Source organism: Salarias fasciatus, chromosome 1 (genome assembly GCF_902148845.1).
Source record: "Salarias fasciatus chromosome 1, fSalaFa1.1, whole genome shotgun sequence".
In the NCBI taxonomy this organism is placed as follows: Eukaryota; Metazoa; Chordata; class Actinopteri; order Blenniiformes; family Blenniidae; genus Salarias; species Salarias fasciatus.
The window spans coordinates 1394935-1420362 of record NC_043745.1 but is presented as its reverse complement, the minus strand read 5'-3'; the positions used below and the strand labels follow the sequence as shown (position 1 = coordinate 1420362).

General features: G+C 48.5%; 2 protein-coding genes across 3 annotated transcripts in view; one reads left to right on the top strand and one right to left on the bottom strand.

The window, feature by feature from the left end:
- cep89 (centrosomal protein 89) overlaps positions 1 to 25428 on the top strand; it is a 69815-nt gene that overhangs the window by 29336 nt on the left and 15051 nt on the right. The gene's annotated exons all lie outside the window — the stretch shown is intronic.
- On the bottom strand, positions 2209 to 2949 carry LOC115409449 (E3 ubiquitin-protein ligase RNF182). Its single transcript, XM_030120687.1, has one exon. It carries the CDS (start codon positions 2947 to 2949, stop codon positions 2209 to 2211), a length of 741 nt encoding a protein of 246 aa, XP_029976547.1.

Sequence of the window (25428 nt, the reverse complement as noted above, 5' to 3'; positions counted from 1 at the left end):
GACTTCTGCTGAAGACCACAGCACCAGGAGGCCCCGGGTGTCCTTCTCAGACCAGTGCTTATTCTTAAAATCCATTTCTTGGTTAAACTAAACTAAATGAAATGCTGCTCCACCCTCGCTTTCTGATAAGAAAATGGAGGCTCTGTGTTTTTGCTGGGGGAGGCGTAGCCCCGCCCCCAGCGCCTGATGTAGTCGATCGGGGCTCCGATCTGGCCCAGCAAAGAGTTGGTGCCAGGAGAACCCCGATTTTTGGGGGCTGGAGCCGGGCCTCGGTTGGTGGGAACACAAAGAACTGGTTCGGAACTGACCTCCAACCAGCACTGGAGCCAGTTTGGTTCCAGGACTTCAGTCGTGTTCAGTCTGTTTTTAACCAGACCCGGTTCAGAATGAGTCAGACACTGAGCCTCAGGCCACGCTTACGCCACAATTTTACATGAAAACTAAGACCTTCTTGTGAGTCCATTTACACGACAGCAGCGCTCAGAAACACCAAAAACAACTTTGGGAAAATGGTCCGAGGCGCCCACCTAGTGTTTGACATCAAGAGAGGAGGACTCAGGACGCTGTCAAACATGTAGCTGAAGAAATGCCCCAGTGACCCAGAGCTGGTGTGTTGGTCCCGACAGTGGAATCTCTCTGCTGTCTGACGGCACTCCTGTCTTCGTTTCAATCTTCCCTCAGAGGACATCTGTGTGCCCGGAGTGCAGGACGCCTCCTCAGCAGCTTCTGGCTCCAGTACTGTCCTGAGGGACACAGTCTGCAGAAAACTTCATTTAAAATGGCCAATTTCAATGAAGCCGCAGCTGTGAAAACCAGCTCTCCCCTTTGTGATTCCTTTGTTCTGAAGAGCATCGGCAGCCGGGGTCTCAGCCTGGTGAGACGGACAGCAGCAGATTAACCTGTGATGATTGTGTCTGCGGTCGACAGTCAGAAATGTGAGTGAATCAGCAGCGCTAAAAATAAACACGCCGGCAGCAACGTACAGAAAATAATTTATTTCATTGTCTGGTAGCATCTGTAATCAGTCGTGTGGTACAGGAGTGCAGTCAGTCAATTGACGAGCAGACAGAGGACAACAGAAGCGACGGAGACAGTGAGCGCTGATAGATAGTGACGGAGAGACGGTGGGAGTCAACACATTTCCATCATACACACAGCGTTTTTCACCAGCAGTCTTTCTATCCCCACAAAATGCTTTATTTGCATTTAGATGGAAAATAGAATTACTTGAATTTCATCATTGATTTAATGACAAATCATTCCAAATCCCTCAGTTATCAACACTACAGAAAAGATCTTAAATGGAAAATTAAGGTTCAAAGAACGGTACAATCTATTTGATTCCTCTCCAAAGTGCGTAAAACCCTGTAGCATCAGTGTAAAGCTGCAGCACACACTGTGCAAACTATAAATTAATAATGACCCAAAGCAAACATGTGCACACACGCTTAAAGGCGAGATGTAGAAATGTGTTTCTGACATGGAAAATAGATCAAATCCAGCATGAAGCTCTCCTTTAACCAAAAAGCAGCTTTTAGCTGGAGCTCTACAAGCAGCTACATGTGGAAAGAGACAACCTGAGACAGGTGTGTGGTTAAACCTCACACACTTCAAATCACATCAGTGTGAGGATGTGTTTGGGACGCAACAGAGTAGACAGACTTTGCAACAGACGCTTTCCTGTCGTTCGTCGTTCTTGTTATTCATTAGAATGTCAAGCAAAGGCATGGAGGCTCCTCCTGCAGCAGTGAACTCCCCCTGTAACAGTACTGGAGTAAACATACACACAAAACACAGTCCCTCTCTGGAAATTAATCTTCCAAAGGAGGCTTAACATCGGCGAGGGAGCCAGCGCTCCCCAACAGCTGATTGTTGGTAACTGAGGCTCCAGGAAAAACTCTGACTGCTCTGGCTAGGCCGTCCTGTATTAAAGGTCTGCTCTCAAACGCTGCACTAGACTCCCTCATTGAAACACGGTACAGAACAAATGAAGATCACAGAGGAACGTGACAGGAATGCAGGTGTGTGTGCTGCTTCACTCCAGAAGGGTCACTGATGTCTGAGATGCAGCTGTCGGTGTAGATTAGCTCAAAGTCCTCGACCCGACCTGCTGGCTGCTGTTGAGCTGGAATACACCAGGTGAGGAGGTCATCCTCCCCTGTGGAGCAGGTACCACAGGAACGTCCTGTTTGCTCTCCCGCCATGGGGTCAGCCCCTGGAGGAGCAGTCACACACGCCCTGGCACAGACACTGGCAGAATCCGTAGACCAGGCAGACCGTCAGGCTGGACGGCACCAAGCTGACACACACAATGCCCAGAGTCACTCTCTGGATGACCAGCAAGTAGATTCCCAGAGGCAGCGAGCCGAAGTACAGGAACCCCAGCAGCCAGACCAGGATGCGGGGGACATGGTTACAGAACTTGGACAGGGCGTCCTGATCGGCCGCCCCGTTCGATCCGATCGACACCGAGTCCAGACTGTGCCCGGCATACACATCGGAGCTGGCGTTGTGGCTGGGGGAGTGCTGAGAGTCCCTCTGGACCTCCATGATGGTGATGACCAGGCAGTTGGAGGAGTCCTGAGACAGGCTGGAGGAGGACAGACTCTTTGGCGTGAGGACCACCTCTCTGTTGTGGTCCGAACTCCAGGACTTGTCTCGCATCGCCAGGAGAGACATGATGTTGACGTCGTCCGGCAGAGCTGAGAGCTCGTCCTCCGTGATCTCGGTCTGGTGTCGACAGAAGGGGCAGGAGATGCAGCCCGCATCGTCCGCCAGATCCAGGATCTTGACCAGGCAGCGGGCGCAGACCCGGTGCAGGCAGTCCAGGATCTTGGGCTTGCGGTTGTGGACGTTGTAGCGCTGGTAGCAGATTTTGCACTCGAGCTCCTCTGGAGGAGGACAGTCCTTGGAGTCCTTCTCCTCCGAGTCGGTCTGAGCACCGCTCATCTTCCGGTCATGTTCTGTGGACACAGAGTCAGAACAGCGTGAGATGGACAGGGATTTTCATGAAGCTTGACGTGACATGACAGGACTTCAGCCCGCTGCCGGAGACGCCGGTGCTCGAGGGACGTTTGTATCAGCACCCAGCAGGGAAATGTCAGAGCTCTGCTTCCACCTGCTGCTGCCGCTGAATGATTGATGGTGTGCAGCTGGATCAGGGCGTCTTCCCTTCATCCTAAAGCCGGAGACTGTAAATCTATTGCTATTTGAGTTTTTCACACCAAGTCTGTTTGCCGTTCGGCTGTATCCATTACATGTTTGATCATTTTTCAGTCTCCAAAGTAACAGGAAACATGCCTGAGATTCTTATTCTTCACCCTTCAATCGTGTTATAACATTTTTTCAGTTTGAACTCAGAGCTGCAGGGAAAAAAAAAAACCCAGGATGGAAACAAACATGTCCATAATCCCATTAAAAAAATCAACAGAATGAAGAGAATGACATTCATATCATACCAGTTCAGTCAGTATTATTGGATGGAGACATTGGATGTTAAAAAAATCATGTCTCGTGGTCATCTTCTTTTCACATTGAAAACACACAGTTATGGCCGACCTCATGTCCTGTTTTGGTTTTAAATAATTCAGATTCTCAACTTTTAATGCATCAATAGTTTACTCTCAGAAGTATTTCAGTATCTTTACCTCCTGACAGATATTCCAACGTTCTGTTCTTATCTGAAGTCTTCCTCCATCAGGTGCTTGAGCCAGAGGGTGGCTGTCGATAGTCCAGCCCAGGCCAGAGGCCAGAATCTATATCTGAGTCCAAGTAATTCAAGTGTTAAGATTTTACTGTGCACAAAGGAGGGTTATGGTGAGAAATCCACAAAGTAAACTGAAATCACTGTTTGTGGGCCGGCTCTGAAGTCCCATGTCTCTCATGACGTGATGTTCAGAACGAGAATAGTGTTCATCAACACTCCTTTCATTTCTATGATCATCAGCTGCTCCTGTTCAGATGTGTGCAAGTGCTGACAGCAACAGATTTCCCAAAGGGAACCAGTGAGAAAATACCAATGATGAAGCCCGTCCATGGAGAAAAGGCTAGAAACTGTCCCACCTTCATGAGGTCAAACACTCCAGATACACTCCAGTAAGACACAGTGAGAGAGTGGACTCTGGTATTTCTACCATCAGTGTTTACTGGTATTCTGGTGGGAAACTATTGAAGTATTCCTTTTAACTGAGATGTTTACATGATACGTCTCTTCACACATTGTCAGTGTTGAAGCTTCCTGGAGTATTCCCATCGTTCCTTTTCCAAAAATAAATCGTGTACCTCAGCTGTGGTGAGAACCATGAGCTGGTTTGTCTGATTGGCTGGCTGATCAGTTGTTAATGGTGAGAGTGGGAGTGTCCTCCAGTGTTTGGTTGCATGGTTGTTTGGCCGTTTGCCTAGTTGGATGGAAGGATGGTTGGTTGGTTGGCTATTTAGTGGGTTGGTTGTTTGACTGTTTTTTTTGGCTGTTTGACTGTTTTTTTGGTTGGCTGGCTGGTTGGCTGGCTGGTTGGTTGGTTTGTTTTGCTGGTTGGTTGGTTTGTTTTGCTGGTTGGCTGGCTGGTTGGTTGGTTGGCTGGCTGGTTGGCTATTTAGTGGGTTGGTTGTTTGACTGTTTTTTTTGGCTGTTTGACTGTTTTTTTGGTTGGTTGGCTGGTTGGTTGGCTGGCTGGTTGGCTGGCTGGTTGGTTGGTTTGTTTGGCTGGTTGGCTGGTTGGTTGGTTTGTTTGGCTGGTTGGTTGGTTTGTTTTGCTGGTTGGTTGGTTTGTTTTGCTGGTTGGCTGGCTGGTTGGTTGGCTGGCTGGTTGGCTATTTAGTGGGTTCGTTGTTTGACTGTTTTTTTGGTTGGTTGGCTGGTTGGCTGGTTGGTTAGCTTACAAGATGCAGAATATTCATGTTATAAACTGAAAAATGTGTATTTTAGGGTTAAACAGGGCCGGTGGTTAGATGGTTAAAGGTTGGTAGGATTCCTTCTTAATGGCTCATTTCTCAAACGCCAGGGTGTGATAAAAATCTATCATTCAGTTGAAAAATGTAAAAATCCAAATTTTGTGGCGAGCTTGGAGTCTGTTTGTGGAGGCAAACTGTCAAATTGTTGTTTTGCTTATTTTACTAGTAGCCCAGGCCAAGTGATCTCCTGAAGTCATATATACTGTATGTATTATGAACCTGAAGCTGTTTCACCAGCGTTCCCGGGCTTCAGTGGATAGTCTCATTGTTGATCTGAACTGTAAACGATGGGCAGAAAGTGAGACTTGACCTTGTTTGTAACACTGTTGTGGTGACGCAGCTGGATGCTGGAATGATCGTTGTGGTTTGGGACGTTTGCACAGTGACTCACTGGATGATCATCTGGTTTGGACAGGCGTCACCTCGGTAGTGCCACAGTGTGAGTAAACTGTTGGCTCTGGTTCACTTCCACTCGTTTATCTGTAGGTTTCATGTGCTGTCTCCCCTTTCTTTGCCTGTCTACCTTGTTTACTGTCAAGTCAACCTGTTTCAAGTTAAACAGAAGATTTTTATAATAGCTCTTGTAGTTTAAGACATTTTCTGCAGCATCCAATTACTCAGATGAACATGAAAAATGGGGAGCTACACACTTTCATAGTTTTCTGAGAGAGAATCCACAGCAGTGCTGAAAAATTTATTCTTAATTCAAATACAGTAAAGACTTTCAGACTACGAGGGAGTCATCAGGGGGCTGAGAATATTCATCTGACCATACCAAGGGGACTGATGTGGAAGAAGAAGTGGAAAATATGAGTTGGTAACATTTTCCATTAGTTACAGTGTCCAGTGGAGCAGTGATGGGACGGTAACCTACTGCAATGCAGCAGCGGCTTTATTGTCAGTATAATGGATTATCACTGTTATAAAGTTTATTACCTGTGCAGTGATGTTTCATCATAGCAGAACTGAAATCTGCATGTTTCCCTGCTACTGGGGGAAGACAACAGAATGTCAGAGCAGAAACTCATTGACAGTCTCTAATTATAGTCACACTCTTTAACAAGCAGTCAAATCAAAGTACTTTTGGATGTGTGGGTTTTTTTTTGGGGGGGGGGGCGTTGATCATTGGTGAGTTTTCTGGTTGAATAGACAGTTAAACTAGGTGGTGTAAAGTGATCGGTGCAGAGGCAGGTCCTGACGGCAGCAGAGAGTCTGATCAGAGCCCATCCTGTCCCGACTCCTGACCCAGACTGCCCCAACACAGAGTGCCTTCAGATTTCCCTCTGATGGCTCAGAGACTCCCAACAAACCAAGCTAATCAACGAAAAATGATGCCTTGAGTGAAGAAATGCAGAAGATCTCAGATAGCTTCAGCAAAATGTGTTGATGTCTTCGATGTCGGCTCTTCCCGTCACTGTGAAGCAGAATTCACCAGGCGCTGGATTGTTCACCCACTGATAGGAAACGTGAGCTGGAATTAGACCGTCGTGAGACAGGTTAGTTTTACCCTATTGATGATGTGTTGTTGCAATCGTAATCCTGTTCTCGCCTGTTTTCTTTATGTGAGCCTTGGTGGCTCTCCGTCCATGTTCAGCTGTCTGGAGATGACTGTGCTGCAGATGGTATGAGGGGAATAAACCTGGATTAAACTGAGCATTACTCTGAATAATCCCTGAAACACTGTTCCTGTATCAGGAGGGATTCAGCGCAGACAGCGTCTGTCAGTGATGATCTTCCTCCATCATTACCGTCACATCCTGTGAGATGGATTTGCTCTCTGATTAGTCTCACTGTGAAACTCCTTTTATTTTATCATCAGGCCAAACTGCCACGCTGTGAGTTTCTCCGAGTGTGTCTGGCAGGTGTAGAATATGCATGATCCCACGGAGAGACGGGAAGCTTTGCAGCAGATTCATACCAATATACCCAGCCTGGAGGAGGTGAAGCGGCAGCCTCTCCCTCCAGACACTCTCTGACCCAGGAACCATGCCGGCTGGGAGCCGAGTCAGAAGGCTTTCTCCAAAGGAATCAGCAGTCCCTCTGGCACTCTGCATGCTTACTGTACTCTACTGAGTTTTCTGCTTTTTCACACCCTGACTTTGCTCACCAATAATGAAGAGGCAGAAATATGTCGGTGCTTTTAACTCTGCACACCTCTGGTTTAAAACTCCTTGTTCCAGCAATAGTTTGTTCTGCTGAACCTGAATGAGGGAGGAGACTCTCGATGTCATGGACAGAGCTGTTTTCTCGCAGTTCCTCTACAGATTTAGAACAGCATTCATTTTTCATGCTCGCTCTTCTGGAAATGTAGCCTGAAGCAGGAAATGAAATATGAATCTCAATTTTCCACAGATAACAAGGAACGCTGTAACTCCTTGATGCAGCTAATGTCAGTTCCTGCTGTCGACTCAGTGCGCCTGTAGGTGTTGAGGATGTGTTGCATGTGGGAGGCAGTCAGTGGAAGATAAACATTAATCAGCGGACTGAAGGAAGGTTCTGGATGAGAGCAGGTCTGAATGCTGCATTCACAGTCACTCGGGTTCAGATGCTCCTTCAGGACAACATGCCCTCCAGACTGGGGAGACGCCTGAGTCCTGCAGGAAGCTTTGCCAAGTGTCATGTCAGCCTGAGGTGTCTAGTTCATGGGACCCAGTTTGAGCCATTCGTGTCCCACCCTGACAGTGTCAAAAGAATTCAGCTGTCCATGGTTCCAAGTGGGGCTTCTTGATGTGACCTTTCAACCTCTGTCCCAGTTTAATGAGTTCGGCCAAAATGAGTCAGCAAAGGTGAAAAAGATTCACAGAAGGTTCACAACAACGCTTCCACAAAGAGCTTTTGTGCACGACTCCATTGAATGTTTATTGCGGCTGCATTTGACCATTACCAAGTCCCCCTCCCACCACGAGGCTATATAAAGAAGAGTCAGCCATTCATTCATTCATGACCATGAAATATAGATTGAATAGGTGGATGTTGCTCTGGCTGAGGCCCAGCAGGCCTTTCTGTGACTTACTGGCTCTTCAATATTTCAGACAGCAGTGTGTTGCATTAAAAAGCCTTTTGAAACATGTCAGAAAAATGTCAGGAAGGAGGCACTTTGCTGCGTCCAACACACACACACACACACACACACACACACACACACACACACACACACACACACTCAGAAAGTCTGCGGTAAAGCAGTGTTCTTAGAACACGGGCACAGCCACTAATTGAAGCTCCTCATCCTGAAGCATGAGCTGAACAGCAGGTGACAGTTTTTTACCTTCAGTGTCTTCTAGAGCTGAAAGATCATGATTTTTATTTTACTGGGTTGCATGATAAGTATTGGACTGATAATTATTGTGTCTATATTAGGAATGATGACATCTTACTAATAAGGTTGATAATATTGAAAAAAATAGCTCAAATAAAGAAAAGCTCCAATGAGTGCAAACCTGAAGGGACAACCCTATAAATAGAATATAAATGTTACTGTATCGGGCTTGAGTAGCAGGAAGGTATCGGTATTGACTTGTGCTGCATAACTGATTTAACTGAATGAAATGAGGAAGCTGATCTGCCAAGGCGCTTCTCGTGAGCAGTGTTTCTTCTTGGAGTAGTTCAGTTCACGTGATAAATGGACCAGACTTTTTTACACCGTCACTCTGCTGGAGCACAGCCCGAAGTGCTTCACACTGCAATTCACATTCACACTCCGGCGCAGGCGGCTGCCATGCTGCCATGCTGCCATGCTCAGTCCTTCCACTCAGTTAGGAGTTCAGTGTCTTGCTCAAAGACATTTTGGCACGTGGACAGGGTGAGATAGGGAATGGAACCAACAGCGTCCTTATAGTGACACCAACCGAGCTACAGCCAGACTGAGAGCCGTGACACTCTGGAGGGAAACATTGTTCTGACTGTTCATCTGCTGAACATGAGCAGAACGACTTCACTCTGACTGCAGAGCCCAGGATCTGGACCAGGACCAGGATCAGGATCAAGACCAGGACCAGGATCTGGACCAGGACCAGGATCTGGACCAAGACCAGGACCAGGATCTGGACCAGGACCAGGATCTGGACCAAGACCAGGACCAGGATCTGGACCAGGACCAGGATCTGGACCAAGACCAGGACCAGGATCTGGACCAAGACCAGGACCAAGACCAGGACCAAGACCAGGACCAAGACCAAGACCAGGACCAAGACCAGGACCAAGACCAAGACCAAGACCAGGACCAAGACCAAGACCAAGCCCAGGACCAGGACCAGCGTTTCTGCCTTCTACTCAGGAGGGAGCCTCAGAGTTTCCAGAAGGTGCAGTTTTCACCTGTTTACATGACGTCAGATTTAGAGTGTTTTCCAAAGGTTCCATCTTAGGAGCAGTTCGCAAGAAGTTGTGTTTCCAGTTGTTCTGACCTCCGTTGTCGTGTGAACAGACACCAAAAACTCAACTGAAGTTTTGAGTTTTCACTTGGAATCATTGCTGTGTGAAGGAGCCCCATGTTTCCCTTGCTACTGATTCTCCGGTGTCACTCTATTGATGAATGCTGTTTTGGCACACTGCCTCCCGCTCTATCCCCTCATGGACCCATGACCATGTTTGAGCATGTTTGAGCCCCGGAGCCTGATCAGTGGATCCACTTAAAACGTCTGCTCTTTGGTTAAACTGGCACTTTAGCTAAATTGGAGGTGCACTGCATCTTTGCTTTGTTATTTCTTGAAACACGGAAAGTTCTGGTGAACACCTCCAGTCAGCTGTGTGTGTCTCGGTGGAGAAGTACTCCTCATTTACAGTGGAGTCAATATGTGTGTTCTGCAATCAAAAGACTGACATCCTGGGACGACTTGTCCGAATGAACGTTTGTCAGTCTTAGAAATACTACAGTCATCCAGGGATCTTTTTCACGATGCTGAAAACCTTCTGAGGGGATCCTGAGCTCAGGCACTGAGGCAGATAATCTCTCCAGGGCCAACTGGCAGGCCTCAGGAGCTCCCTGAATAATTCCTAACTGACACTAAGACCAAGAACATGGGGAACACTAAAGGCTATTTGGAGACTTGAAAACAAATAGAGATTCGACAATAAAGTGTGAGTGCGGTCCTCCATAATCCCTGGAGATGAAGTGATGGAGGTGGACTCTGGAGGAGCCCTCATGGTTCGTGGTCTGTGAGGGGTAGGGCTGGGTACCGTTAGATATTTTTCTGGTACAAGTACTTTTTCGATACCTCATGTGCGGTACCGGTTCCTGAACGGTATTTTTTTCGGTACCTGCCTTCACGGCGCACAGACGACGCCATGACTGCATTTGCTCTTCATGTCACTAGGGGTGCTGTTTGCAAGTTCAACCTTATTTTACACAGACACCAGAGAGGAAGAAGGGCTGCAGGCTGCAGGCTCTCTGCATGCTGTTAGAAAAAGAGTGTGAGCCGGCAAGACGTGGTGACATGTTCAATGATGCAATGCAGCGTTTTTTCAGTAAAAGAGAAGAACTGAACCATCGTTTCTGCGCATGTTTATTGGCCGCGCAGCCACTTTAAGAACCGAAACTGATACCCATACGCACGTCTCTTGTTCGGTACCGGTTGGTACCACTGAGGTACCGTTAAACGGCACTCAGCCCTAGTGAGGGGGTGGGTATCCCCCCTTTATGTACAGAGGAATTAATCACCATGGCTGCAACCCCCAGGAAACCTCCGGGCCCAACCACATTGCCCCCCTAGTTCAGGTCAGCAGAGCTGCTTCACTTCAGCAGATTCCAGATATTTCTCTTGTCCATGTGCTCCTACAGATCATTTAGGGACTCATGCCTATTGTTGAACACCACAGAAACTGTCTGTATGTACTTCTCCAAATGCCCCACTGAAGGAAACAAACCAAGTGTCTTACTAAATGGAGTAGAACTTGATGTAGTTTCAGAGTTTGAATATCTCGGAGTAACTTCAGATCCAACACTGTCCTTCAGGAACCATGAAGAAAGTTTCCCAAGTTATCAAATTTAATAATCGAAATTTTAGCCAAATTCGACATAATTTAAATATAAATGTTTCTAAAACCTATTTTTATTCAATGATTATTTCTCACATAGATTATTGTTTGACTTCTTGGTCCCTACCTTGTCCAACAACGCTTAAAACAATTGAAAACCTTTACAAAAGAAGTTTAAAAACACTCGATAAAAAGCCTATAGTGGCTATTTGTCTAAAATGCAACAAAAATCAAAAATCAAAACTCAAACTTCAAACTGCCACTGGTGCACCGGGTTGTGGTTTACGCAGGCAAAAGAAAGCATAGTCCAACAAAATCCAGTGAGGTTTGTCATGGTTTATTCTCCAAAGCAAGCAAACAATTGGAGCGATCACTTCCTGCTGCTTCTCTCGCGCTGGTAAAAAACCATAGCCCCACCCGGGTGCACCCTGATCCTCTGCCTGCAACCTCCTTAAATAACCTCCAAATGCAGGTGATATCAATTAACTCTACAAAAGCAAGCCTAACAGAAAATAATGTGCCAATTACCCAAACCAAACATGCAAAATAAACAAACAATCAATCTAAACAAAAATAAACACTATATGAAATAACACAAACAAAACATAAATAAGAAAATATTCAGAAAATACTTAAAGAGTAATAAATAGCTCTAACAAAGCCCATTTCCCACCACCACTGTCATGTTCTGAAAAAGCTCAAACTAAAAGACTTCAATAACATGGTCAATCTTAAAAGAGTCTGTCTGATCTAGAAGGTCTTGCACTCCCTTGCCCCACCGCCGCGAAAGGAGTTTGTTAAACATAAAGAAAACTTAGACAGGACTACAGGAGCCACAACCAGAGGAGACCTGTTGATCCCTTACAGACGGACAACGTTTGGTCAAAATGTCACAGATGCAGTGGAATAGAGGTGTCCCCGACTAAGAATTTCCATAGTCGAATCTGATTCGTCCGATTCTGCCAATAGTCGACTGATAGTCGAATCTATCATCTTGTTTGGCGGAGCGTGCCTACACAGGGCGTCGGAGCAGCGCAGCACAGCGCAGAGCAGTGCTCACAAGGTACACGGAGCGTCGGCGCGCCTATGCCTACAGCCAGCCCTGATTGCACTAAGAATAATAAAAATAAATAAATAAATAAAAAGCAGTGCAGCCAGGTAAAACAACACTTATTTTTTTCCTACACACTGAAACACAGACTGGAACAAAGTGTCGGTGACTCTAAACATCAAACAAATGAAGTATAGTTCAAGTGACTGAACCAAACCCTCTTCTAACAAACAGGCTAAAGCATGTCATTTATTTATATCTATAATCTCTGCAGATAAACTCACATTTTTTGGCTAAACAGTTTCTCACATTATCTGCTCAAATTAAATGAAATAGGCTTAATTGCACTGTGTCGGTCCGTTTCGCAGCGCAACATCCATGCAAAAACAAACACTAAATTAAATAGAATTAGCCTTTTAGATAAATAAAAATAATAATATAATAATAACCTAAAATATTACAATTAAACGAAATAAAAGTCAGCATTAAAAATGAGAATTGAGTAACAGAACCGTCTTTTATTACCCAATTATCTGGCTACTGACCCGTTTAATGTGGAAAGCCATGTTGTTGTGAAGTGATATGAAAGGACACAATCTGCATTTGACTTTTTTTGGATCATCTTTGACTTGGTCTGAAGTTCTGTTTTTTTTCCCGACATTGTGAGCCTTTTAAAGTTCAGCCAAATCACCACCGAGACGCTGCTCTGTGACGGAGCTCTGTGCAAAATGGGATTGTGCCACTCACCATGGTGGTTCATTCACAAACACTAAATAGAGTATTGAATAAAAGTACAAGTTAAGTAAATTTTTCCACAGTATATTTGATAGGCTAACATGTATATCAAATAGGCTTTATATCATGTTTATTTGGAAAAAACAAGCAATTCTATGTAAAATCAGTCATTCAGCACCCCCATACAGCTGTGATGGAATGGTCCTCGTTTAATAACCACATTTTTTCGATGCTTCGACTGCGTGATTGGTAGTCGAATCAGGCCCCTTCGAACGAATCGTCGAATCGTCGACTATCTGAGGACAACCCTACAGTGGAATTTGGGGTTTAAGTCACTGATTAATTCCAGTTGTCTTCATGTTGTACAGTAGGGGAGGGTGTGTATCTTTGTGCGCATTTATGCATGTGGCACAAAACCGCGTTACAGCGGATATTTTTTTTGTCTCCAGACGCCGTGGGTCGTTTTGGGCTCACCCCTAAATTCCACTGCGTGCGGTCCACTCAGCTGCGCTCCGGTCCGACCGCCGCAGCAAATACGTTGCTATTTTAATGACTGTAGCTGATTCCACAGCCTGCGATGGGCTCCGTCTGGGTCCGCCCCGCCCCGCCCCGCCCCGCCCCGCCCCGCCCCGCCCCGCTCCGCTCCGTCAGTCCAAAATAGAGCCAAGGTCTATTTTCCTCTCCGGTCCGGTCCGTCCAGGTCTCCATACGCATACATTTCCACAGTTCCGATGCACCAAACAGGAAAGAGAACTCCAACAACCTCCGGCTTTATACAAAATAAAATCATTTTGTCTTTATTAAAAACTTTAAACTGTTAAAAGACGTTTTATTTGTCCTCACGTTAATTTTCAGATATATCACGAATAGACATACCATACTGATTAAAATGTACACTTTAAAAAGCGGGCAAACAAAAATTAAAACACATTTTAAAGTTTTATTTGACAAACTTCTATTTTGCCTGTAATCAAGCTATAGTCGAACGTTTCTGAATGTTTACACAGCTGCATATATGGCCCATTTGCAGGCTATTGTCCATAAATTTCGTGTTTTCTACCAAATACATATTCAGGACCATGAATGCATTTTATTCTGAATGGTCAGAATGTCAACATCCTGTCGCACGAAACTCAGCGTGTTGAAGCACAACAACCAGCATGAAGAGACGCTGATTTTAGAAGTGGAGAATCATAAAATTTTATATGACCCCATCATCCTTTCTACCAGGATGTACAGAGAAAGATGCCAGTGTGGCCCAGACTGCTCAGCTTTTGGAGGTCGATGCTAAATAGCGCTGCGCTGCTCTGCTTCTCCGGCCGGCGGAACAGAGACGCAGCGGAGCAAAGCGGAGCTGTGGGTTCTGAACAGACGGAGCGGAGCTGAGCGGAGCGCAGCACAAACGCACAAACGCACGCAGTGGAATGTAGCGGTCATTCTGGGCTCAGCTTCGGCGCTACAGGCTGTTTATCTGCTCCTTTATTACAGATTATTTAGAGATTAGGTGCATTAAGCACATACCTTGTCAGTACGTTATCATTTAATATTAAAGTTTATTTATTCTTTTTTTTTCTGTTTCTGAATTGCGGGAGCGGCGCCAGAGCGATTAGACACTGACTTCTGTCGGCAGACCTTGTCCTCCCTCCAGACAGGGTTTTTCTCACTCTGGTGTCCCTGTGTGGAGCCATCAGGCTGTAGCTCCGTCTACTGTCACTTTTCCCGTCATGCTTTGTTTGCTGTGGCGCTCTGGCGCATGCGTATACGCAGGTCGCGCAACGCGGTCACAAAATCTGGCTGCTGCACGGACGTCCGTGGATCGGTCCGCTGGACCCTCGCGGACAGGAATTCATGACGCGCATTGTGGTGTTGGTTAGAGATGTTTCCTACACGCTGAAGGTGTACTCTACTCTCAGTTCATTTGTCTTCTGACTGTTTTCCTCTGTTGTAGCAGCACATTGAGCTCTGTGGGAATATGTAGTGGAGGCATACACCAGGGGATCTGCCTGCTTTATATTCTGTACCACAGGCCTACACACACACACACACACACACACACACACACACACACACACACACACACACACACACACACACAGATCTCTCATATCAGCAGAAAAGAAAATCCCTGTTAGCAGTGAGGAGTCTCCCTCTGAAGTTGGCTTCACCCTGGATATCATTGCTAAGCTAGCGGCTGCTATAGAGCTGCTGAGGCTTTCGGATCTCTGCTGAAAGAGTCCTGCTAGTGTGAAAATGAGGAGTAAAGCATGGCTGAGGTCAACCATCAACCTGGTGACATTTGGAGAACAGTGGTCAGACTTGTGACTGAATGTAGAATGTGGCGTAAAATTCTAGAACTCGTGGTCAGTGTTCAGATCAAGCGTTACCTAGTCCACAGGTTGTATTGCAATTTTCAAAAATGTTATTTGCTTCAACAGAGCTGAGTTTTACATTATAGACGGTAATGACAAATCAACAATAGAAATATCTCCACATTTATGCAATCTGACAAAACAAAGCTGCTGAGGAAAAACAGGAAGAAGATCGGGGAGTCGAGCTTTTGTGGAATCATCAGTGACCACAAATGGAAGAATTCCCAGAACTGCAACAATAACTGAAAAGTCACTCGGCAGAGCAGAGGAAGCTCAGTCCGCTCTTTAACAAACCACTAAGCCAAGTGTATTTTTAAATCAGTGCTTGATCAACAGGTTGAGTGTAAAGGAAAACGCCTTCAGTGGGTGTGAGCCTCGCCACCTCCAGAAGCATCAAGTCAATGTACCACATGGATCCTGGCACGACAACACACACTGCAAGAACTGCAGAGTCACTCTGTCTGCCAGCTGACACACACTCCTCCAGCTGCTGGCTGATTGTGTGTGTGTGTGTGTGTGTGTGTGTGTGTGTGTGTGTGTGTGTGTGTGTGTGTGTGTGTGTGTGTGTGTGTGTGTGTGTGTGTGTGTGTGTGTGTGTGTGTGTGCGCGCGCGCGCGCGTGGGCGTGAGCGTGCGCGTGTGTGTGTGTGTGTGTGTGTGTGTGTGTGTGGTTCCAGGAGTTTTTGGTTGGCCATCCTCCCAGAGTAAATGTGCTGGATAAATAACTGGGTCCTGTTTACATGACGAAGAGTTTTTTGAAAACAACTCCAGATCTGTCACAGTGGGCTCATGTTCAGTATCCGGACAATCAGAACAATGTTCAGATCAGAGTCCTTCACGACCCACAGCTGAACCTGTCTCACCTCTGGAAGTTGCTCTTTCAGGTGAAACACTGCAGCTGAACTGAACTGGGCTGCACTGAATCTCACCTGTGACCAAAACTTATCTCCCTTCTTCATCTGCGATAGTAGAATTTAAGGGAATGTTTTTTGGTGCGGTTATAGACACCCCTCTGTCCTTGGCAGTGATGCTCCTCGTTCATCCATTTGGCGGAGAGATTGTGGTGCGTTTTGTTTGTCAGGTGAGTTTCCTGTTGGCCATTTAGTTTACTGGTTTTCAGTGTTCAATCAATCAATCAATTTATTTTTGTATAGCCCAGTATCACAACAACAGTTGCCTCAGAGGGCTTCAAGATGTTACATTTGTCGGTAAAAGTAAAAACAGTGAATAAGCATAATGGTAATATGTCAATATTTACAGTAACGAGACAGAACGAAGCAACCACCGCCTTCGACCCTCACATCCGGCAAGAAAAAACTCCAAAAACCCAGTGGGAAAAGAAGAAATCTTGGGGAGAACCACAGTATGGAGGGATCCCTCTCCCAGGGACGGACAGCTTTGGCAACAGCTAGCATGAGACAATAAGAAGTAAAGCCTAGGACAATGTTGAGGACAGTTCGTTGGACGGTCCAGCACAAGAACCACGGATCGGTGTTGTCACTAACACGCTACTAACTAGCGTGTTATTTAATACTTTCTTTCAGTAACGAGAAATCCAATGAGTTCATTTTTCCAAACTAGTAATTTGATTAAAGTTAGTTTCCTAAGTGACTGTGCGTTACTATTTTCTTATTGCCTCATAATATATTGTAACGTTCTGCGATCCACGAAGCCCCAGACGTCCCGGGTCGTTCCAAATGGCTTTTTAATTTTACTGAGGCCAAGCAGACCATCAACAACACAGGGCTACTGCTGGCCGTAACCCACGCCAAAACTCTCCTCTCAGCTCTCTCCAACAGTCCTGAACACAACACAACAGGCTGGCTTCAGCCACCTATCTAATCTTAGAGCGCCACCATCAGGAACAGTGATGCAACAGCACATTTAACTGACTGTTGACTCAAGAGTCATTACAACATGTGGATTTCTAAGAGAAAATGTTTCTCTGGCATCTGGGGTGACGTCGCATGTCACGTTTTCCCAGGGGAGGACAGAACGCCGGGTCACGTATGTTAAAGGTGTCATACAGGATTTTCTCGAAAAGACGAAGCCAAACGTCTGTTACTCGCTTTTTGAAAAACGCGCATGCGCCAGACCATCCTGCCTGCTGGACGGCTTCTCCAGAGGAAACGCCTCGATGGCTCCTCTTCTCCGGGCGTGCACGGCTCTGTTTACAGTTCCTGCGCTCGGCCTCGCTCATAAAGCTGATTTTCCTAAACAGTTCCAGTTTCATGGTGTCAGACCAGCCTGCAGGTGGAGCGTGTTCTACACCAGTTTCTGTACCGTAAAGCCGATGAAACAGAAACAAAAACATGCTCATGCTTCAAGTTCGTGTACTTTCAGTAAAGTATTAATTAAACAACCAGCTGTCATTCTTATGTTGAGGCAGCAAAGGGAGGAAATTGGTAAAAAGTACCTAACTTACTTTTAAAGTAACTTAGTTACTTTGATATTGAAGTAATCAGTAAAGTAACTAGATTACCTTTTTGATGAGTAATCAGTAATCAGTAATTGGATTACCTTTTCAAGTAATCTGTGACAACACTGCTGGTTTTACAGGCTTGATGATCCCACAAACACTCCAGGTACAGAAAGCTACGTCACCTCCTCTTGCAGTGAAACGCTCTGTTTTGTTTTGTCGCTTCATAACCGCTCATATCCTTGAAACATCTGGTTTTGGCAATTTATCCCAAAGTGAAGTGAGTCGGCAGCCACTTCCTCTTCCCTCTTTATAACGCCAGAGAAAAAAAGCTTAAATACACAGTCATTTAAAAAAACCACACAAGTCCTGGTGGTCCCAACTTTACACCACTGAGTGTAGCTCTGATAAATTCAGCCATAAACCAACAGGAAACGCTGATGATTAGCCTGAGGAGGTTCGTGGTTTAACTGTGGTTAGAGTAGAACATATCGAGACCGAGGTTGGACAATATGTGGGTGTTCAATGTCCCTAAACTTGAAATAAGCTTTAAGGTAAACAGTAACTTCATAACTCATCACCTTCTGTTGTCCGTTGTAACCCTGAGTGTCTGTAAAGGAGGCTCTCCTCTGCTGGGATCTCTGTGGTGATCAACCACTCCTGGGGTCAACCCAGTCCTCCTCACAGGGTCCAAGCTGAGGCTCCCCTAAAGCTCTGGATCCAGTTCCCTGAAGATGTGGCTCGGCTGCTCCTGTAATCTTAAACCTTCAGCAGACGTCAGTCACTCTCTCAGTAATGTCACTGAATGTGTAACGGGTCCGCCGTTGCCGGGGTTTCCCCCCGGGGCTCTGTTCATCAGCGGCCGCTCGTCCAGCTTGAACACATCCTTCAGCAGCTCAGCCACAAAGTCCCTGCTTTGACGTGCAGCCGCACCCTTCAGCTTTGTCTCCTGGAGTGTCCCTCCAGGTCCAGCCGCTCATCAGATCAGGTTTGAACAGAGTTCACTGACTCGGCCTTCTGGCGCTGTGTGGTACTGTATTCCTGGAGAGCCGGCGCCTGGCATGTTTTAGACGACTGTCTGCTTCAGCACACCTGAACCGCACGTTGACGTCAGTCCAGAACGTTGGATACTTGTCCAGTAATGATTCCTCACAGCAACCAGCTGTGCTGAGACCAAAACATGGAGGATGCAGGAGTTGCTGTCCGACGCACCGTTAGCCGCCGCGGCTAGCTCCTTCACAGTTTTCTCACATGACTTCAGCTGAGCTTTAGCGTTGTTATTGCGGTGTTGTTGTCCGTCCTCAGAGTGGCCTTGGCTTCAGGAATCTCCACTTCTGGCCTCATATGCTCCTTCTGAGCTGCCTCTCCAGCGGGCAGAGTCAGCACCGGCCTCGCCATTCCACCTGCTCCTTCGTCCGCGTTTCACTTCCTTTTCAGTTTTTTCAGTATTTTTTAACAGGTTTCCACTCTTATAGTTCATAACAGTCGTTTATATTTTACATTAAGAAGATATACACTTGTTCTGAAATTTGCAGAGCGACAAGGAAGTGTGTTCCGCTCGCTCGCCACTCAGCAGACTTGTTTTAACGATCCTCTTATAGTTTATTGCAGGGTGTTTTTGGTTTGTGTCAAACCTCTCATCCTGTTTTCTCCCCACAGTACTCACAAATAAAGGTGTTCCAGAATAAAAAGTTTCATAAACTTTTGAGATTATTGTCTGCAGTCACACTAACAGCAGAGTCAGTAGAGCGGGAGTTTTCTCTGCTCGTCTGGCTGAAGTGTTTGTGGAGGGACTTCCATGTCCTGCTGTCAGCTCCCATCATGCTTTGTTAACACTCCGCTGCTCTGACAGGTACAGTAAGAGCAGGCTGATCAGTGACACTGACTGCTCCGGGGGCAAACTGCTGAGCAGCGGGACGAGTTACCCTCCCAGCTACACAGGTGTGTGTGTGTGTGTGTGTGTGTGTGTGTGTGTGTGTGTGTGTGTGTGTGTGTGTGTGTGTGTGTGTGTGTGTGTGTGTGTGTGTGTGTGTGTGTGTGTGTTCTTGTATTTCTATCCTTGTCGGGGCCAAATGTCCCCACAAGGATAGCAAAACGTGGAACGACGTGCCTTGTGGGGACCTTTTTCCGGTCCTAAGTAGGAGAAACAGTGTTTTCTTGACCATGTTGTTGTTACTGAAAAAAGTAAAAGTGCAAAAACATTTCTTTAGGGTTAGGCTTTGTTGTGGTGTGGGTTAGGGTTAGGGTAAGGGTCAGGGTTAGGGGCTAGACATGAATGGGAGTCAATGGACGGTCCCCACGAGGATAGAAATACGAGACTGTGTGTGTGTGTGTGTGTGTGTGTGTGTCCTCCACACACTCTCCTGATGCCAGGCCTGATTCACATGAGTAAGCCGAAGCCAGAAAAGCTTTTGAAGGGAAGGTTTGAACATCTGAAAAAGTTCTCTGTTGTTCAGTATAAAGATGCTAATGCTAACGTTCCTCACATAGTTACATGGTGTTTTTTAATGAAGGGCCCTTTCACACCACGGCTGGTGTGAAAGGGCCAGAAACATCTGATAAGCATTTCAGGTCCAATTTCCACCTGTCGTCCTGTTAAGATGAGCCAAGAGGACCACAGAACATGATGGTGTTTTTTCACATGGTGCAGCCTGTGAATCTGATCTGGACCTCTGTCCTCTGTGAAGGTCGAGTGTCTGTTCAGGGTCGGCTGGGGTCGGCTCCACCTCCACACTGCGCTGGGAACGGCTCCACAGCCGAGGGACAGTGAATGAAGGAAATCAGAGCTCAGCCAGAGCAGAGACGAGCCCTGGTAGAAAACATGAGGTTCACTCCTGTTGAGCGCCGCTCCGCCCAGTGCACACAGCCTGACGGCGGCGTGTGCAGTCAGACCGCTCCGCTGCAGCGCGTCCTCACACATCCTCACACACATCCTCACACACATCCACTCAATCCAAACTCAAACACAGGTCAGCTGTGACGCTCAATCTGCCGAGCAGCACAGCGTCAAGGATCTGATGACAACCAGCACTGTGGCCAGAGGCAGAGGCAGCGGTCAGACTGCAGCTCAGCTGCAGTGACACACCGTGTGTGTGTGTGTGTGTGTGTGTGTGTGTGATGACGGCTGTGTGGTGTGTGTGTTTTATGAGTCCATCCATCTTTCATGCTTCCAGCTCTGAGAAGCTTTTTCGTAATGGAAACGAGCATCAATATTTCTCGCTGGTTCTGGTCAGTCTGGTGTCAGTCTGGTGTCTTACGGTGTGGACTGGATGAAGAGTGGCCTGCTCCTTCCTGCCTTGCAGAGACGGAGAGTGATGGACTGTGCAGGTGTTTGATGGTGATGTGAAACATGTGGAGCCAGCTGTTCTCCCCCTGAAAGCATTGGAATGGTTTCTCCTGTTGGTGTTGTGGCTGCAGAGAAGGTCAGCCGCCTGCCAGCTGCAGCTGCAGCTGCAGGTGTGTGTGTTGCTCTGCGGTGTGTATTGAGGCTAAATGTCACTGCTTCTGCTCCAGTCTGCCCGTCCGGGTGGACACATGCTGATCCACTGTTAGAGTTCCACATGTAACCTCAAGCCATTCATTACTGAGCACAGCTGGCAATTTGTGGCTGTGGCTGCACCTCCTCACCTGGACACCGCACCTCCTCACCTGGACACCACACCTCCTCACCTGGAGGCCGCACCTCCTCACCTGGACACCACACCTCCTCACCTGGACACCACACCTCCTCACCTGGAGGCTGCACCTCCTCACCTGGAGGCCACACCTCCTCACCTGGACACCGCACCTCCTCACCTGGAGGCCACACCTCCTCACCTGGAGGCTGCACCTCCTCACCTGGAGGCCACACCTCCTCACCTGGAGGCTGCACCTCCTCACCTGGAGGCCACACCTCCTCACCTGGAGGTCACACCTCCTCACCTGGACACCGCACCTCCTCACCTGGAGGCTGCACCTCCTCACCTGGAGGCCACACCTCCTCACCTGGAGGTCACACCTCCTCACCTGGAGGCCGCACCTCCTCACCTGGAGGCCGCACCTCCTCACCTGGAGGCTGCACCTCCTCACCTGGAGGCCACACCTCCTCACCTGGAGGCCGCACCTCCTCACCTGGAGGCTGCACCTCCTCACCTGGAGGCTGCACCTCCTCACCTGGAGGCCACACCTCCTCACCTGGACACCGCACCTCCTCACCTGGAGGCCACACCTCCTCACCTGGAGGCTGCACCTCCTCACCTGGAGGCCACACCTCCTCACCTGGAGGTCACACCTCCTCACCTGGACACCGCACCTCCTCACCTGGAGGCTGCACCTCCTCACCTGGAGGCCACACCTCCTCACCTGGAGGTCACACCTCCTCACCTGGAGGTCACACCTCCTCACCTGGAGGCCACACCTCCTCACCTGGAGGCCACACCTCCTCACCTGGAGGCCACACCTCCTCACCTGGAGGCTGCACCTCCTCACCTGGACACCACACCTCCTCACCTGGAGGCTGCACCTCCTCACCTGGAGGCCACACCTCCTCACCTGGAGGTCACACTTCCTCACCTGGACACCGCACCTCCTCACCTGGAGGCTGCACCTCCTCACCTGGAGGTCACACCTCCTCACCTGGAGGCTGCACCTCCTCACCTGGAGGTCACACCTCCTCACCTGGAGGTCACACCTCCTCACCTGGACACCGCACCTCCTCACCTGGACACCGCACCTCCTCACCTGGAGGCTGCACCTCCTCACCTGGAGGCCACACCTCCTCACCTGGAGGCCACACCTCCTCACCTGGAGGCCGCACCTCCTCACCTGGAGGCCGCACCTCCTCACCTGGAGGCTGCACCTCCTCACCTGGAGGCCACACCTCCTCACCTGGAGGCTGCACCTCCTCACCTGGAGGCTGCACCTCCTCACCTGGAGGCCACACCTCCTCACCTGGACACCGCACCTCCTCACCTGGAGGCCACACCTCCTCACCTGGAGGCTGCACCTCCTCACCTGGAGGCCACACCTCCTCACCTGGAGGTCACACCTCCTCACCTGGACACCGCACCTCCTCACCTGGAGGCTGCACCTCCTCACCTGGAGGCCACACCTCCTCACCTGGAGGTCACACCTCCTCACCTGGAGGCCACACCTCCTCACCTGGAGGCCACACCTCCTCACCTGGAGGCCACACCTCCTCACCTGGAGGCTGCACCTCCTCACCTGGACACCACACCTCCTCACCTGGAGGCTGCACCTCCTCACCTGGAGGCCACACCTCCTCACCTGGAGGTCACACTTCCTCACCTGGACACCGCACCTCCTCACCTGGAGGCTGCACCTCCTCACCTGGAGGTCACACCTCCTCACCTGGAGGTCACACCTCCTCACCTGGACACCGCACCTCCTCACCTGGACACCACACCTCCTCACCTGGACACTGCACCTCCTCACCTGGAGGCCACACCTCCTCACCCGGAGGTCGCACCTCCTCACCTGGACACCACACCTCCTCACCTGGACACCACACCTCCTCACCTGGAGGTCGCACCTCCTCACCCGGAGGTCGCACCTCCTCACCTGGACACCACACCTCCTCACCTGGAGGTCGCACCTCCTCACCTGGACACCACACCTCCTCACCTGGAGGTCGCACCTCCTCACCCGGAGGTCGCACCTCCTCACCTGGACACCACACCTCCTCACCTGGAGGCTGCACCTCCTCACCTGGAGGCCACACCTCCTCACCTGGACACCACACCTCCTCACCTGGAGGTCGCACCTCCTCACCTGGACACTGCACCTCCTCACCTGGAGGCCACACCTCCTCACCCGGAGGTCGCACCTCCTCACCTGGACACCACACCTCCTCACCTGGACACCACACCTCCTCACCTGGAGGTCGCACCTCCTCACCCGGAGGTCGCACCTCCTCACCTGGACACCACACCTCCTCACCTGGAGGTCGCACCTCCTCACCTGGACACTGCACCTCCTCACCTGGAGGCCACACCTCCTCACCCGGAGGTCGCACCTCCTCACCTGGACACCACACCTCCTCACCTGGAGGCCACACCTCCTCACCTGGTCACCACACCTCCTCACCTGGTCACCACACCCAGCTGGGCGTGGCAGCTGCTTGCTCGTGTCATCAGGTATATTTCCTCTGTGTTTCGAGCCGACGGTTTGCCTGTGTGCGCTGCAGCTCCTCCATGTGGGACTTCAGATTTAGACACAGTGTGCACTTTAAATCCTCCCGCAGGGAAACAGCAACACACGATAACAAGTGAGAGCAACAGTTGGAATTGATTTCACGGATCATTTTTTCTCTGATTGCACCATCAAGCCGCTGTGACGGTGGTTTTCTCGTGGCCATGTTAGAAGGTAACAGGGTCTCCTGTCCTAGAGCCATGCACACCAGCCTGTCCTTTAGCTCCAGAGTGCAGCAGATTCTGCAGGGTGGAGGATTAGTACATGCACTGCCACCTCAACACCACATCAAGCTTCTTCTGCAGTGCTGCAGTGCTTTCAGCAGGATAGCATGCACACACCTTTAAACACACTGCGGATGAGCTACATCCAGTCGACGGGGTTCAAACTGTGGACGGGTCTTTTTTTTCATGACGTCTCTGAATCGACTTTCATGCTGAAACATTATAATGGAGCCGGGATGATGGAGTATCTTCTGTTCATTATGCCGAACTATCTGTGAAGGAATCAACAACAGCTTCATCTGACGGAGTTTACCTGCTAGCTGATTGAGTTTGCATGATTAAAACATGTTTCTTGGAGGATAGCTGTCATGTGAGGACAGAAAGGTCCGTGGTGAGCCAGTCCACCATGAAGTGGCTCCGCCTTCTGGACATACTGGACTCTTTACACGGCATCAGAGTCATATATGAAAATGTAACTTTGTTCTCCGTGTTCTGCATTGTTAATGTTTAGAGTGGATTGTTCTCTGTGGTTTCATCACTAAAACAACCAACAGCACCAACTAGTGGACCAACATGAGAACTACTACTCGTTTTCAGTCTCTGCCGTTTCCGTGGAAATGGACATAATTTTCAAAACGTCATGTAAAGGTGAAACTCCTGCTCAGAGAGTGTGTTGTTCTCCGTGGTTTCATTACTGAAACTACAAACGACTTGGTTTCCATGTAGTTGTTGAAACAGACTTGGTTTTCAGATGGTTGCCATGTAAACAGCTCCTCGGTGCTTCCTCTGTAACTCATTCTGGAATAGACGGACCTGATGACGGTGTTGAAGCCCCAGTGTACTCTGGGTATTTGCTGTGGATTGCTGTCGGACCTGGTTTCCGGTCTCTCGTTCCTGAGCAGAGGCTGCAGACTGGCGTCAGCACCCGGAGTCGTGGTTGTGCTGGCTTGTTTTGTTGTGTTGTGAATGAATATTCTCTGAGGACTGGGATTATCTCTCGCGCAGGAAGTGAAATTAAAGCACAGCCGTGGAGGAAGCCGTTCATAGAGCACGGAAACGCTGGCTGATGGAGAGTGAGGAAGTGACTGCCAGCCTCGGGGCTTTCACCAGAAACGACGATACACTTCATGTTCCACACATGACAAATCCAGGATAGGTTCATTAATCCCTTTCTCTGATATGGTGTGATGGATTATTCAGCTAAACTACCAGCATGTCTCCTCTCTTCACACCTCAAGTCAACAGCAAAGGAAAACCAATGCAGTAAAGGAAATACAAGGCTCTGCTACTCATCCCACAAATGCACCTGAACCCTGCTGCTGGAGAAAGGGGTTTTCTGTGCAGCTCACCGCTGGGAGGGTGATCCAGGCAGGCAGGATTCTCTGATAAATCTACAGCATTTCAGCTTTTTTGAAAGTACTTCTCAGTAGTTGCACTTTGAATTTAGTTAATTTCACTTGAAAAGACCTGAGTCTGTTCAACATGTCTGTTAAAGGAAAGCTGTGTTGTTCTGTCAGTC